The sequence below is a fragment of the Oryctolagus cuniculus genome, chromosome 4, assembly GCF_964237555.1.
Source record: "Oryctolagus cuniculus chromosome 4, mOryCun1.1, whole genome shotgun sequence".
Lineage (NCBI taxonomy): Eukaryota > Metazoa > Chordata > Mammalia > Lagomorpha > Leporidae > Oryctolagus > Oryctolagus cuniculus.
The window spans coordinates 169,737,460-169,753,345 of NC_091435.1; the positions used below are offsets into that span (position 1 = coordinate 169,737,460).

Consider the following 15,886-nt stretch of genomic DNA (forward strand, 5'->3'; position numbering starts at 1 on the left):
CGGCCATCTCATGGGCTTTTTAGGCAGAACGGAATGCCTTAAGGGCTGATTCTGAGGTCAGAGTTCTATTTAGGGCATTTGAATTCTGAGTCTGTTGTGTGGCCTGCTTCCCATGTTGGATCATTCTCTCCTTTTTAATTCTATCTATTGTTATTAGCAGACACTTGGTCTTATGTGATCCCTTTAACACTTAGTCCTGTCTATATGATCAGTTACACACTTAATATGATCACTTTAACATGTAAGATGACATTGATACCTGCCAACTAAATGGAATTTGGAGTCCCATGGCAAATTTTTAGCTTTGCCTTAGATGTAAGACCGTGGGAATGTGTGCCGTACTGTATATCTCCTCCCTCTCTTATTCTCTTATTTTTCACAGGGATTGGTTTTTAATTGCATTTAAACACCTAAGAATATTTCTGTGTTAAGAGTTCGAAAAATACTAAAAATAATAAAATAGTAAGTTGTTCCTTGACAGAACAAATCTGATCAGGTCATTGCTTCTCACAGTGTCAGTTTCACCTCTACAGGTTTTCTTTTAGGTGCTCAGTTGTCACTGATCAGGGAGAATATATAATATTTGTCCATTTTGGACTGGCTTATTTCACTCAGTATGATGTTTTCCAGGTTCCTCTGTTTTGTTGCAAGTGACCAGATTTAATTTTTTTTACTGCTGTGTAATATTTCATAGAGTACATATCCCATAATTTCTTTATCCAGTCTTCTGTTGATGGGCATTTAGGTTGACTCCAAATGGTCTTTACCAGTTTGCATTCCCACCAACAGTGAATTAGTGTGCCTTTTCCCCCACATCCTCGCAGGCATTTGTTGTTTGTTGATTTCTGTATGAAAGCCATTGTAATGGAGGTGAGGTGAAACCTCATTGTGGTTTTGCTTTGCATTTTCCTGATGGCTAGTGATCCTGAACATTTTTTCATGTCTGTTGGCCATTTGGATTTCCTTTTTTGAAAAATGTTTAGGTGCTTGGCCCATCTCTTAAGTGGGTTGGTTGTTGTTGTAGAGTGTCTTGATCTCTTTGCAGATTCTGGTTATTAATCCTTTATCAGTTGCATAGCTTGCAAATAATTTCTCCCATTCTGTCAGTTGCCTCTCATCTAAATTTGATGTAATCCCAGTTGTTAATTTTGGCTTTGGTTGCCTGTGCCCCTGGGGTCTTTTCCAAGAAGTCTTTGCCTGTGCCAATATCTTGCAGGGTTCTCTGATATTCGCTAATAACTTGATGATGTTGGGTCATAAATTTAGATCTTTTAATCCATGATGAGTGGATTTTTGTATAAGGTGTAAGGTAAGGGTCTTGCTTCATACTTCTGCATGTGGAAATCCAGTTTTTCCAGCACCATTTGTTGAATACACTGTCCTTACTCCAGGAATTGATTTTAGCTCCTTGATCAAACGTAAGTTGATTGTGGGTGTTTAGATTGAGTTCTGGTGTTTCTGTTTTGTTCCTTTGGTCTATCCATCTGTTTTTGTACCAGTACCAGGCTATTTTGATTATAACTGTCCTATAGCGTGTCCTGAAACCTGGTATTGTGATGCCTCCTGTTTTGTTTTTGTTATATAAGATTGCTTTAGCTATTTGAGGTTTCCTGTGTCTCCATATGAATTTCAGCATCATTTTTTCTAGATCTGAGAAGAATGTCTTTGGTATTTTGATTGGTATTGTGTTGAATCTGTAAATTTCCTTTTTAAGACTGGATATTTTGATGATATTGATTCTTGAAATCCATGAACATGGAAGATTTTCCCTTTTTTATATCTTCTGTTTCTTTAATGTTTTGTACTTCTCATTGTAGAGATCTTGGACATCTTGGTTAAATTTATTCCAAGGTATTTGATTTTTTTGTAGCTATTGTGAATGGGATTAATCTTAGAAGTTCTTTCTCAGCTGTGGCATTGTCTGTGTATACAAACACTGCTGATTTTTGTGTGTTGATTTTATATCCTGCTACTTTACCAAACTCTTCTATGAGATTCAGTAGTCTCTTAGTGGAGTTCTCTGGATTCCCTATATATAGAATCATGTCATCTGCAAATAAGGGTAGTTTGACTTCTTCCTTCCCAAATTGTTTGACTTTTTTTTCTTGCCTAATGGTTCTAAAACTTCCAGTACTATATTGAATAGCAACGGTGAACGTGGGCATCCCTGTCTGGTACTGGTTTTCTATGTCTTCATGGCTCTATTTAGGAAGGTTGTACGTGTCCAGGAATCTATCCATTTCTTCTAGGTTCCCAGTTTGTTGGCATACATCTCTTTGTAGTAATTTCTGATGATTATTTCTTTTGTGTCTGTTGTTACATTTCCTTTATCATCTCTAATTTTATCGATTTGGGTCATCTTTTTTTGTTTAATTGGTCCAATGGTTTGTCAGTGTTTCTTTTTTGAAAAACTAACTCTTCGTTTTGCTGATTCTTTGTATTTTTTTTATTCAATTTTGTTGATTTCTACTCTAGTTTTAATTATTTCTTTTGTCCTATTAGTTTTGGGTTTGATTTGCTGTTTTTTTAGATTGTTGAGATTCATTGATAGCTCATTTGGTGCCTTTCCAATCTTGATGTGAGCACCTGTTACTATAAACTTTCCTCTTAACACTGCTTTTACTGTATCCCACAAGTTTTGATATGTTATGTTGTCATCTTCATTTGTCTCCAGAAAGTTTTATTTCTCTTTTGATTTCCTCTATGACCCACTGTTCATTCAGGAGCATGTTGTTCAGTCTCCATGTGTTTGCGTATGCTCTAGGGATTCCTGAGTTGGTGATTTCCAGCTTCATTCCATTGTGGTCTGAGATGCATGGTATAATTCAATTCTTTTGAATTTGCTGAGACTTGCTTTATGGATTGGTATATGGTGAATCCTAGAGAAAGTTCCATGCACTGGTGAGAAGAATGTGTATTCTGCAACTGTAGGATGAAAAGTTCTGTAGATGTCTGTTAGGTCCATTTGGTCTATGGTGTCAATTAAACATGCTGCTTCCTTGTTGATTTTATGTCTGGTTTATCTGCCCATTGCTCTAAGTATTGTAGTTCTGCAATACTATTGTATTGTAGTCTAAGTCCCCTTTAAATCCCTTAACATTTCTTTTAAATAGCCAGGTGCCCTATGATTAGGTGCATATGTTTATAATAGTTACATCTTCCTGTTGAATTGATCCCTTAGTCATTATATAGTGCTCCTCTTTGTCTCTTTTAAAAGCTTTTGTGTTGGCCAGCGCTGTGGCTCACTAGGCTAATCCTCTGCCTGTGGCGCCGGCACCCCGGGTTCTAGTCCTGGTCGGGGTGCCAGATTCTGTCCCGGTTGCCCCTCTTCCAGGCCATCTCTCTGCTGTGGCCCGGGAGTGCAGTGGAGGATGGCCCAAGTCCTTGGGCCCTGCACCCACATGGGAGACCAGGAAGAGGCACCTGGTTCCTGGCTTTGGATTGGCACAGCGCGCCAGCTGTGGTGGCCATTTGGGGGGTGAACCAACAGAAGGAAGACCTTTCTCTCTCTCACTGTCTAGCTCTGCCTGTCAAAAAAATAAAAATAAAAATAAATTTAAAAAAAAGCTTTTGTGTTAGAGTCTGTTTTTTTCCAATATTAAGATGGCTATGCCAGCTCTTTTTTGGTTTCTGTTGGCATGGAATATCTTTTTCCAACCTTTCACTTTCAGTCTGCATGCATCTTTGTAGGAAAGATGTGTTTCTTGTAAGCAGCAAATAGATGGATTTTGTTTTTTTAATCCATTCAGCCAGTCTGTCTTTTAACTGGGGAGTTGAGGCCATTTACATTCAAGGTGACTATTGATAAGCAATGACTTTGCCCTGCCATTTTTCCAAAGATATTCCTGATTTTACTTTGAACTTCCTGTGATCTTTTACTGAGAGATTTTCTTCCTTTGCCTTCTTTCACAGTGATGACCATGTTTCTGTGTTTTGTGTCCTCACCTCCTTAAGCGCCTTGGCAGGACTCAGTGGTGTGTTTTCAAGGCTCATTCCTGTTGTGACGTGTAACAGTATTATTTCTTTGTGCTCAGGGGTACTCCAGTGATTTTATTCATCATTCATCAGTTGATGGACATTTGAATTATTTCTACTTTTTAACTGTTACAAATAATGCCATTGTGGGCCGGCGCCGTGGCTCACTAGGCTAATCCTCCGCCTAGCAGCGCCGGCACACCGGGTTCTAGTCCCGGTTGGGGTGCTGGATTCTGTCCCGGTTGCCCCTCTTCCAGGCCAGCTCTCTGCTATGGCCAGGGAGTACAGTGGAGGATGGCCCAGGTGCTTGGGCCCTGCACCCCATGGGAGACCAGGAGAAGTACCTGGCTCCTGCCATCGGATTGGCGCGGTGCGCTGGTTGCAGTGCGCCGGCCGTGGCGGCCATTGGAGGGTGAACCAACGGCAAAGAGGGGACCTTTCTCTCTATGTCTCTCTCTCACTGTCCACTCTGCCTGTCAAAAAAAAAATAATGCCATTGTGAACATTCATATACACATTTTTATATGGATATATATTTTAGTTTCTCATGAGTTTTGATATGCAAGATTCTTCAAAATGTTCATGGAAAATGGGGTTAACTGATAAGTATTTTGGTGCCAAAATAAAAAACAAAGCCAAACTCCATGCTTCCCAGGGGTCTTAAAGAAGTTTATGGAGGAGTGGGCGTCATGGCACAGTGGGGTTAAGCAGGGATTTGGGATGCCTGCAGCCCAAAGATTTGATTCCTGGATTCTTTTGCTTCTGATCTAGTTTCCTGCTAATGCACACCCTGGGTGTTAGCAGAGGATCTCTCACGCACTTGAGGATCTGCCATACTTATGGGAGACCTGGATTGAGTTCAGGCTCCTGGCTTTGCATCAGCCCAGTCAAGCTATTGTCCCAGTCCCTGATGTTGCAGGCATCCGGTGACTTAACCAGGAGACAGATCTCTGTTGCCCCCCTCTCTCTCTCTGTTGATGTGCCCTTCAAATAAATTAAAAAAAAAGAAAAAGAAAATAGAACTTTTTAAAGATTTGTTTTATTTACTTGAAAGAGTTACAGAGGGAGGGAGAGACAGAGAGAGAGGTCTTCCATCTACTGGTTCATTCCCCAGATGGCCACAACGGATGGAGCTGAGCCAATCCAAAGCCAGGAGCCAGTAGCTTCTTCCAGGTCTCCCACGTGGGTGCAGGAGCCCAAGGACTTGGACCATTTTCTGTTGCTTTCCCAGGCAGATTAGCAGGGAGCTGGATTGGAAGTGGAGTAGCCAGAATTCGAAGTGGTGCTCACAGGGAGTGCCAGCGCCGCAGGCCGGGGCTTTAACCCACTGTGCCACAGTGCCAGCCCCATATATGAACATTTAAAAAAAAATGATGCCAGGCCGGTGCTGCAGCTCACTTGGCTAATCCTCCATCTGCGGCACTGGCACATCAGGTTCTAGTCCCGGTTGGGGCACCGGATTCTGTCCCAGTTGCTCCTCTTCCAGTCCAGCTCTCTGCTGTGGCCAGGGAGTGCAGTGGAGGATGGCCCAAGTGCTTGGGCCCTGCACCCCATGGGAGACCAGGAGAAGCACCTGGCTCCTGGCTTCAGATTGGCACAGCATGTCGGCCGCAATGTGCTGGCTATAGCGGCCACTTGAGGGGTGAACCAATGGAAGGAAGACCTTTCTCTCTGTTTCTCTCTCACTGTCTAACTCTGCCTGTCAAAAATAATAATGATGCCATTGAAAATTCATGGAGGCCGGTGCCGCGGCTCACTAGGCTAATCCTCCTCCTGTGGCATCGGCACCCCGGGTTCTAGTCCCGGTCAGGGCGCTGGATTCTGTCCTGGTTGCCCCTCTTCCAGGCCAGCTCTCTGCTGTGGCCAGGGAGTGCAGTGGAGGGTGGCCCAAGTGCTTGGGCCCTGCACCCCATGGGAGACCAGGAGAAGCACCTGGCTCCTGCCATCGGATCAGTGTGGTGTGCCGGCTGTGGCGGCCATTGGAGGGTGAACCAACGGTAAAGGAAGACCTTTCTTTCTGTCTCTCTCTCTCACTGTCCACTCTGCCTGTCAAAAAAAAAAAAAAAAAAAAAAGAAAAAAGAAAAGAAAAGAAAAGAAAAAATTCATGGAACGTGCAGAACGTGCATCATATGAAAAAACTATGCATGAATTTCAAAGAGATTTGCACTAAAATAGATTTACCATTTTTATGAGATGCAGGCATATAGAGAGGTTGAGAGTGAGAGAATGAGCGGCTCTCCTCCTTGCTGCTTCACTCTGCATTTACCCACTGCTGGGGCTGGGCCAGGCTGAAGTCAGGAGCTGGGGACTTAGTGCACGTCCTCCTTGTGAATGGCCGGGCCCAGCCATCTGAGCCATCACCCGTGGCCTCCCAAGAGGAGGCTGGGGTCAGAAGTGCAGCCATGACTTGAGCCAGGCGCTTCGGTGTAGGATGTGGGCAAGCCAGCTAGACACTGCCTCCTGAACTTGTAATTCCATTTTCCCAGGCATTTTCACCTTTCATATGGCAATTCTGCCTTACCTCTGATGAGCTGCAGATTTTCCACAGTGGCTGTACCATTTTACGTTCCTACCGCAGTGTGTGAGGATGCTGATTTTTCCACATCCTCACTCTTACTTGTGAATGTCTTTTTTTTTAATACCAGCCATCCTTGTGCGTGTGAAGAAACATTATGGTTTTGACTTAAGTGGCTCCCTGGTGGCTCAGGTTGAGCATGCTTTCATGGACGTATTGGTCATTTTTGTATCTTCTTTGTGTAAGTATTCAGATCTTTGACCCATTTTTAATGGGATTGTCTCTATTTCTGAGTTGTGGAAGTGTCTGTTCTGGGTATAAATCCCTTCTTTTTGTGTTTTGCGAGTATTTTCTCTGAGGTGGTGGTTTTCCTTTCCACGCTCGGTGATGCTCTGGAAGCACAGAATTTGTGGATTTTGGTGAAGTCTGGTCGTCTCTCTTTTCCTTTGGTTGTGCTTCTGGTGTCACGTCCAAGGAACTGTTGCAAAGTCAAGGTCATCTATGCCAGTGTCTGTGTTCTCTTGAGGCTCTCAGTTTCATCTTTCATGGTCATTCAGGTCTCTGACCTTTGCTGGCTTGGTGTTCTTTCTGAATGGTGTGAGGTAGAGGCCCAGCTTGACTGTTTGCATGGGAACGTCCCGTTGGTCCAGCACCACTTCTTAAGACGACTTCCTGTTTACAAAGCTGTTGCCCGTAATGTGAGTTTATTCTGGCCTCTCAGTTCTCTTCCACTTATCTATTCTTTATGTCTGTCCTTGTGCCAGTACTACAGTGTTCCAATTGCTGTAGCTTTCTAGTAAATTTTGAATTTTATATTAAAGTTTGAATCCTCAAAGTATTTTGTTTTTCAAGATCATTTTAGCTATTCTTGATCTCTTGAATTTCCATGTGAATTTTAGGATCAGTGCGTCAATTTCTGAAAAAAAGCAACAAAATAACAAAAGTCCAGCTGGGATTCTGAATAGGGATTATGTTAATTCTGTGGATTAGTTTGGGAAGTGTTGCTAACATAACACTGTCAAATCTTCTAAGTCAGAATGAGGGTGTCTTTCAGTTTAAGTCTTCTTTGATGTCTCTCAGCATCTTGTTTAAGTTTTCAGCATGGATTTCTTATACATTTTTTGTTAAATTTATTCCTAAGTATTTTAATCATTTTGATGAGGCTGTACATGGGATTGTTTTCTTAAGTTTATGTTCAGAGTGTTCCCTGCTGGTGTATGGAAATGAAAACATGTCATGTGATGTCTTACAAACTTGCTGACTCCTTGATGAGTTTTGATTTCTGTGGCTCTTTACTGTGTACACGATCATATCATGTGCAAGTAGAGGTTGTCTGTCTTTTCCAGTCGGTTTGCCTTTCATTTCTTGCCTAATTGCCTTGGCTAGAACCTCTGTTGTAATGTAATATACAGTGGCTTTGTGTTGGCATTCTAATGAAATGGTAATAGAATATGAACTGTTTTCTACCCCTCAGTATTGTCATGTGGCAGCTTCATGAATTTATTGTCGTATTTTCAGGACCGTGATTGAGGCTGTTCTGATCCAGTCTAAAAAGCACATTTTTTATTCATACTGGTTGAAGAACAGCTTAACAATTTCTTTTCTTTTTTCTTTCAGGTTTTCTCAAACAGTGATGAAGGCCTTATTAACAAAAAGTTACCCAAAGAACTTCTCTTAAGGTAGGGGTGGATAACTCGGAATGCGGAGCTCAGATTCTCTTCAGCCATCAAGTTCCAAGGCGGTCGTCTTTCTCACTCTCAGTCGATAGCGTAGAAAGCAGATGGAATTAGCCTGACTGACTTATTGTTTTTGTTTTATAGAATGCTGTTCAGCTTGTTGTAAATCTTACTTGGTCTAATCCAGAATGTTCTAAGTATGTACGTAGCATTGATCTGGATTCTTTTTGTATTGTGGTAAGTATTGTGATACTCTTCAGTAGGTGCCATTGTTTTGGTATGAGTAGATTTTCGTGACAGAGTCAGTGACATGAGGGAAGATGGTTGTGAAGGTTGTGAACCTCTGATGTCAGGGTTTGATGTTTTCTGATAAGTGGGTGTTTAAATACAAAACGTAAGTATAGTTGTGATATGTTCTTACCAAGCACTTAAAATGTCAGTCCCACATATTGACATTTTTTTATCTGTTTTATGAGAAGCTTGTGTTAAGTGACAATGAGTACTGTGAAATTCTTTATTTCTGGTGTCACTGGGTATAGAGTAAATTTCATTTGGTTGTCATTTCAGCAAGTAAAGCTGTCAACCAACATGTGTTGCACCTGAAACAATATACTTTCCTTTCGTATTCTGCAATCATCAAAGAAATTTTATTTTAGTTTTTGATGTTTTATTTTAATTCTTTATAACTAATGCATATATGGTAATGCATTTTTGCATTTTACTTGGAACGGCATTTCTCAAATTTTGTTGATCATATCACTGATACTCCACAAAATAAAACAGCTTCTGTGGTCAAGTGAGTATGAGCATCAGTGTCTTAACAGATCTGAGTTCTTAAAGTTTTTTACAGAATTTTCATTTTATGGGCTGGCACTGTGGCGCAGTGAGTAAAATCACTGCCTGTAGTGCTGGCATCTCACATGGGCACTGGTTCGAGTCCTGGCTGATCTACTTCCAGTCCAGCTCTCTGCTATTACCTGGGAGAGTAATAGAAGATGGCCCAAGTGCTTGGGCCCCTGCACCTGCATGGGGGACCCAGAAGACACTCCTGGCTTCGGATTGGCCCAGTTCAGCCCATTGCAGCCATTTGGGGAGTGAACCAGCAGATGGAAGACCTTTCTCTCTGCCTCTGCCCCTCCCTCTCTGTAACTCTGCTTTTCAAATAAATGAATAAATCTTAAAATTTACTTTTACTTGAAAGGCAGAGACAGAAACAGGTTGAAATCTTCCATCCACTGGTTCACTCCCTAAATGCCCACAAAGGTGGTTCAGGTTGAAGACAGGACCCCAGAACTCCATCTGGGTTCCCCATGTGGGTGGTAGGGACCCAAGTCCTTGAGCCATCATGTGCTGTTGTCCAGGGTGAGTGTTAGCAGGGAGCTGGACTGGAGGCAGAGGTGGGACTTGAATGCGGTCTCCAGCTGCTGTCCCGGGAATCAGCGTCTTTTCCACAGGGCCTCTCAGAGCCTTGCCAGGCTAATATGCACGGTGCGGCTCCAAGTGCAGCTCTGTGGCATTTCAGACTTGTTCACAGTGAGCGCTTTTGATGTCTGTGGGAAATTCTGACACATAGTCAAAGCCTGACCAGACGACGCCATTCCCTGGTTGCAGTCCATCTCAGTTGAATGTTTGAGGAATCGGTTTGAATTTTGTTTGAATATCAGTAGTCGCCACAGAGCCGCAGATTTCTCGCCCACGCTGGCATCAGTGTGTGAGGGGCTTCCCCGAGTCGGACAAGGCCAGGGCTAAGTGTCTCTCTGGCGGTGGTCACATTTTCAGGACCTTGTTGTGTTTTTCATTAGTCATCAGATGTTGTTTGCCGCTGCTGCCACGAGCTCATTCTACTCAGTTAATAAAAACGGAAAATTAACCAAGACAGGATTGTGTGAAAGTATCAATGAAAATTTATGCCAAGAAAATAAATATTTGGATAAAAGAGAATATTCTTTGACATTTGACTCTATTTATACTAAGAAGGTGGTGACAAAGAAGGGACGTCTGTTAATCATATCAACCACAGGGGCGATCAGGAACCATATGGCTGAGCCCGAGTGGGTCGTCCCTGCGGGCGACAGGATGCGTCCTGCTTCCCAGGGCTGTGCAGTGCCCGCCACCTTCCTGGGAGCACCTGCTCAGCCCGGCTCTGGGCAGTCCCAGCCAGCTTTGCAAAGGCAGCCTCTTAGTCATTCGGCACTTGGGTGCCTGAACCCCACCCTTCTGGTGAACACGGCTGCTGTTGGTGACTCCAGGCTACTATGTATTTTTTCCTTTTTTGTAGAGTTGCCTTGCAAATTCTGCCTGGCCACGGAACACTGTCTGTTGACACTAAATAAATGAATGCCAGGAAGGGCGATATCACTTTGTGGTAGTGCGAGTTCTAAACTGGGGTCTTAGAAATGGCAGCATTTGAAAGATCCCTGAGCGACCCGGCTGCTGGGAGAGTTGGAGCTGTCATCAGTAGGTGCAGCGTTTGACTCGTGCCACAAGGCTTGTCTTAGACCATCTTTCAGAAAGAATTGCCAGTGGAGAGCGAATGTTCATAACACGTCTTGTCGTAGGTTTGGCTTCCCACTTCTGTTTTTGTTTTGGATTCTGTAAGGGTAATTTAAATTTTTTAAGATTTGTTGGAGAGGTAGAGTTATAGACAGAGAGGTCCATCTGCTGGTTCACTCCCCGAATGCCTGGCCAGAGCCAGGAGCCAGGAGCTTCTTCCAGGTCTCCCATGTGGGTGCAGGGGCCCAGGGACTTGAGCCATCTTCCCCTGCCTTCCCAGGTGCATTAGCAGGGAGCTGGGTGGAAAGTGGAGTATCTGGGACTTGAACTGGTGCCCATTAGGGATGCCAGCACCACAGGTGGAGGCTTAACCTACTGTGCCACAGTGCTGGCCCCAGGTAATTTAAATTTTACAGCACTGCCTGCACACTCTTCTCTGCCTTGTGTACCTGAAAATGAACCCTCACTAGTGACGTTGTAACTTTTAATGGTTTTGCTGCCCTTCAATCTCACTCCAGACTTTGTGCTCAGCCATAGCCGCTCTCCCTGTTCTGTGCAGTACTTTGAAGAGGGTTTGAGCCTGCTCATCCAAGCAGCCATCTCCGTCATCGCTGTCAATCCCACAGCAGTGAGTGCAGCCAGGGCCCGCCTCACGGACTTGCCTCTTGATTATTTCCTGTAAGTTAAATGATGTCTGCCCAGGCTTGCTTTTTGCCTTGTGTTTGTGTATTGTTTGGTAACAGCTCAGACTCTTGGTCTCAGTCTTGCTTCATCAAGAGAGGTGAATTCTTTGGTTTATGTGCTGGTAGTCCAGTCATTTTGTCTTCTGCCATGTTTGAGCTCTTCCTGTTCCCGCCCTCTTAAATGTCCCTCTAGTTTCTGGTGCTAATCCCATCCAGGGAAACCCCAGCTTCTCCTCTGGAACCATTAACAAGCCGGACCTGGGGAAAATGCTTCTTTTCATCTCTTTCATTTCACTGGATTCAGAAAAGTCTGCATTTTCAACTGGTCATTTTATTGCTAGCTTACATACTCAATATTTTTAAAAAGATTTGTTATTCAGTCGAGAGGTAGAGTTACAGAGAGGGAGAATCAGAGAAAGGTCTTCCATCCACTGGTTCACTCTCCAGATGGCGACAGCGGCTGGAGCTGGGCCAATCCGAAGCCAGGAGCTTCTTCCGGGTCTCCTGTGCGGGTGCAGGGGCACAAGCACTTAGACCACCTTCTGCTTTTCCAGGCCATAGCAGAGAGCTGGATCGGAAGAGGGCAGCTGGGACTTGAACCAGTGCCCCTGTGGGATGCCGCAGTGGAGGTGGCTTTACCTGCTACGCTACAGCGCTGGCCCTGATACTCAATATTATTAACTCATAGATTTGTTCTGCCTATTTTTAGTTTGTCACTGTGCAAATTGTTTTTTTTAAGGGTTTATTGATTCTATTTGAAAGGCAGAGTCACAGAGAAAGAGAGGGAGATATCTTCCATACACTATTTCACTCCCCAAGCAGTTGTGGAGGTCAGGACTGGGTCAGGCTGAAACCGGGAGCTTCATCCATGTCTCCCATTTGGGTGGCAGGGGCCTAAGCTCCTGGGCCATCCTCTGCTGCCTTCCCAGGTGTATCAGCAGGGAGTTGGGTCAGAAGTGGAGCAGCCAGCACTTGAACTGGCGCCCACATGGGATGCTGGTGTCTCAGGATCCTCAACGCCACAACCCTGGCCCCTACTGAACACGTTTTTGTAATTTTGCTTTTTCTCCCCAACTTTCTCTGACAAATTAAAGGTATTAAGCTTTTCTATTTGACCCTTTGCTCTTTCTTTTACAGCTTGTAATTTTACATTTTTGGGGGAGTCAGCTCTATAATGCTCATGACAATAGGAATATTAATTTGTGATCTGTGTCTTTTAGTGAGTTGTGTTGTCCTTATGTACATTTGTCCGCATCATACTTGCCTGTATTATTTTGGGAGCCAGGTTTCCTGGGTTAATATTTTTTTTTTTTTTTTTTTTTTTGACAGGCAGAGTGGACAGTGAGAGAGAGAGACAGAGAGAAAGGTCTTCCTTTGCCGTTGGTTCACCCTCCAATGGCCGCCGCTGCAGCCGGCGCACCGCGCTGATCCTGGCAGGAGCCAGGAGCCAGGTGCTTTTCCTGGTCTCCCGTGGGGTGTAGGGCCCAAGCACCTGGGCCATCCTCCACTGCACTCCCTGGCCATAGCAGAGAGCTGGCCTGGAAGAGGGGCAACCGGGACAGAATCCGGCGCCCCAACCGGGACTAGAACCCGGTGTGCCGGCGCCGCAAGGTGGAGGATTAGCCTATTGAGCCACGGCGCCGGCCCTCCTGGGTTAATATTTCAACTCTCCTCACTTATTAGAGGTGTGACCTTCGTTAAGTTACTTATGTCTCTTGGCCTTGACCCCCTGTCTGTTAAATGGGAATAGGAACAGTTCTTGCCCTGTGGGGTAATTACCAGTTCTTCCATACTTGGGATTTCATGAGTATTAAGTTAATCTCAGTGCTCATTTTACTCTGATCAGTTTTGGATGCCTGAATGTTTTGTTTCTTTTTTTTAAATATTTTTTTTATTTGAAAGTTAGAGTTACACAGAGAGAGAAGGAGAGGCAGAGAGAGAGGGGTCTTCCATCCGCTGGTTCACTCCCCAATTGGCCTCAACGGCCGGAGCTATGCTGATCCGAAGCCAGGAGCCTCCTCTGAGTCTTCTATGCGGGTGCAGGGGCCCAAGGACTTGGGCCATCTTCTACTGCTTTCCCAGGTCACAGCAGAGAGCTGTATTGGAAGTGGAGCAGCTGGGTCTTGAGCCAGTGCCCATATGGGATGCTGGCACTGCAGGCGACGGCTTTACCCGTTATACCAAAGAGTTGGCCCAACCTGAATGTTTAATAAATGATTTTAATGATACAATGCAAGCAGCTGATCAATCAAGCCGCCCTAATATGAATCTTAATAAGTATTGTTACTAAAAGAAAATGTCAGTAAAGAACCTGATTGTTAGATAAGTGGAAATAGCCCGATGCTTCATTTTATGAGCTGGGCTAATTCAACCTCAGTGAAAACTGTATATTCCCATCTTAAGTGAAACCAACAGCTCTTAGGGCATAAGCAGATGGGTGGTGTTGGTGTGACAGTTTACAGCTACTCTAGAATACAAAGCTCTTGTCAGTCAGGCACATTTAAGAAATCATCATTACATCATTATTGGCATACTTTTTTTCCTCTTTAAGCTTCTGTGGCTAGATCACAAAACTAGGTAGCCAGAGTGTGTGTCGGCTGGGTGAAGGAGCTTCAGTTACCCGAATTGCAGGAGCCCAGCCTCGTAATTCTCAGCAACACTAGGTCAGCTACACAAGTCCATGTAATTTGACAGTTATAGTAGTTTATTAGGGAAGATTATAAAATCACCAGTACATAAATCTCCAAATTTTCTCTTTATAAAATTATTTTATTTGTTATATTAAATATATTACCATTTCTATAACTTATAAAGCTAATCCTATGAATGAAAATTATCATGGTTTTGGTTGCCATCTCTAAGGTGCAGCCCAGTACTTAGGCGTACTCGTGGGGCCTTGGCCAACTGTGCAGTACAGGGCTTGTGCCTGTGCGGCTGTCGCTGCCTGCGTGTCCTTGCCTGCTGGTGGGTTCAGCACTCCGTGGACTTTCTAAAGCATACGCATCTCTGTGGATTTCTCCTTGTTAGCATTTGGTTTTCAGGCTGAGTGAGTCAGGTGCAGCAGCCTACAGGCCGCCCTTTTATTAGCTCTGTGTACTGCTGCACACGCTTTCAAGATGGGCACTCCGGGGCCGGTGCTGAGGCGCAGCAGGCTGAGCCTCCGCCTGTGGCGCCGGCATCCCATGTGGCCACCAGTTTGTGTCCCGGCTGCTGCTCTTCCGATCCAGCTCTCTGCTTATGGCCTGGAAAAGCAAAAGATGGCCCAAGTGCTTTGGCCCCTGGACCCGTGTGGGAGACCTGGAAGAAGCTCCTGGCTTCAGATTGGCTCAGCTCCAGCCGTTGAGGCATTTGGGGAATGAAACAGTGGATGGAAGACCTCTCTCCCTGTCATTCCCTCTCTCTGTCACTCTACCTCTCAAATAAGTAAATCTTTAAAAAGAAAAAACGATTGGCACTTAAATTCAAATAGTGGTAGAAGCAGCTTTTCTTTAGTTGAGTTTGAGGTTATGCTTGGACATGAAAACTCCAATGCTAGCTTTGGATTTTTTTTAAATCTGCAGCTCGGTGGCAGGAAACACCAATAAGTCTCCACTGACTGAAGGGTGGCGCTGGGTGACTGCCCAGAGCCTCGTCCCTGGAAGGTCCCGTTAGAGAACTGCTGACTCGGAAGACTGAAGGCAGTGCTTACAACGGGAAACACTGGCAGACGGGACGCTGAACAGTCAAATGAGACAACATACGGCCCCATCGAAGACAAATAGCAAAGGAGGGCCGACATAACTAAGGCTGTAGTGCACAAATAAAACAGCTCTTAAGAATTTTAGGGGCCAGCGCTGTGGCTCACTAGGTTAATCCTCTGCCTCGGCACCGGCATCCCATATGGGTAGCAGGTTCTAGACTTGGTTGCTACTCTTCCAGTCCAGCTCTCTGCTGTGACCCAGGAGGGCAGTGGTGGATGGCCCAGGTGCTTGGGCCCCTGTACCTGCATGGGAGACCAGGAAGAGGCACCTGGCTCCTGGCTTCGGATCGGCATAGCTCCAGCCGTGGCAGCCATTTGGGGGTGTGTGTGAACCAACAGAAGGAAGACCTTTCTCTCTCTCTCTCTCTCACTGTGTATAACTCTACCTGTCAAACAAAAAAAAAGTAGATTGTCAAAAATTTAAAATAAAAAAAGAATTTTAAAAAATAACATGGATTAATTCTGTTAGAAAAACAATTTGAAGGGGCCATGAACAAATAGAGAAATGCTGATGGCCAATAAATGTCCAAAAAGATGCTCCAGCAGGCCCTACACATCAGAAAGACAGTGTTGCCTATCAGATTGGCAAAATCCAGGTTTGTGGTACCAGGTCTCGGCAAGGCAGTAGCAGATAATTTTGGTTAGTATGTCACTAATAGCCATTCTGTAGGGCCATTGGGGAAGTTTTTTCACAATGCTAGATGTACATATTCACAAATTCCATTACTAGGAATTTACTGACTCATATTTGCATAACCACACTGAGGTATATACGGAGGGAAGACTACTGTAGCTTGTTTTTTC

At 44.4% G+C, this 15,886-nt stretch overlaps 1 protein-coding gene across 1 annotated transcript in view; it reads left to right on the forward strand.

The window, feature by feature from the left end:
• FBXL2 (F-box and leucine rich repeat protein 2) overlaps nucleotides 1–15,886 on the forward strand; it is a 96,501-nt gene that overhangs the window by 11,184 nt on the left and 69,431 nt on the right. Inside the window, 1 exon segment of the mRNA XM_051818546.2 lies at nucleotides 8,109–8,170. Within this exon segment, the coding sequence (XP_051674506.2) occupies nucleotides 8,109–8,170 (62 nt within the window).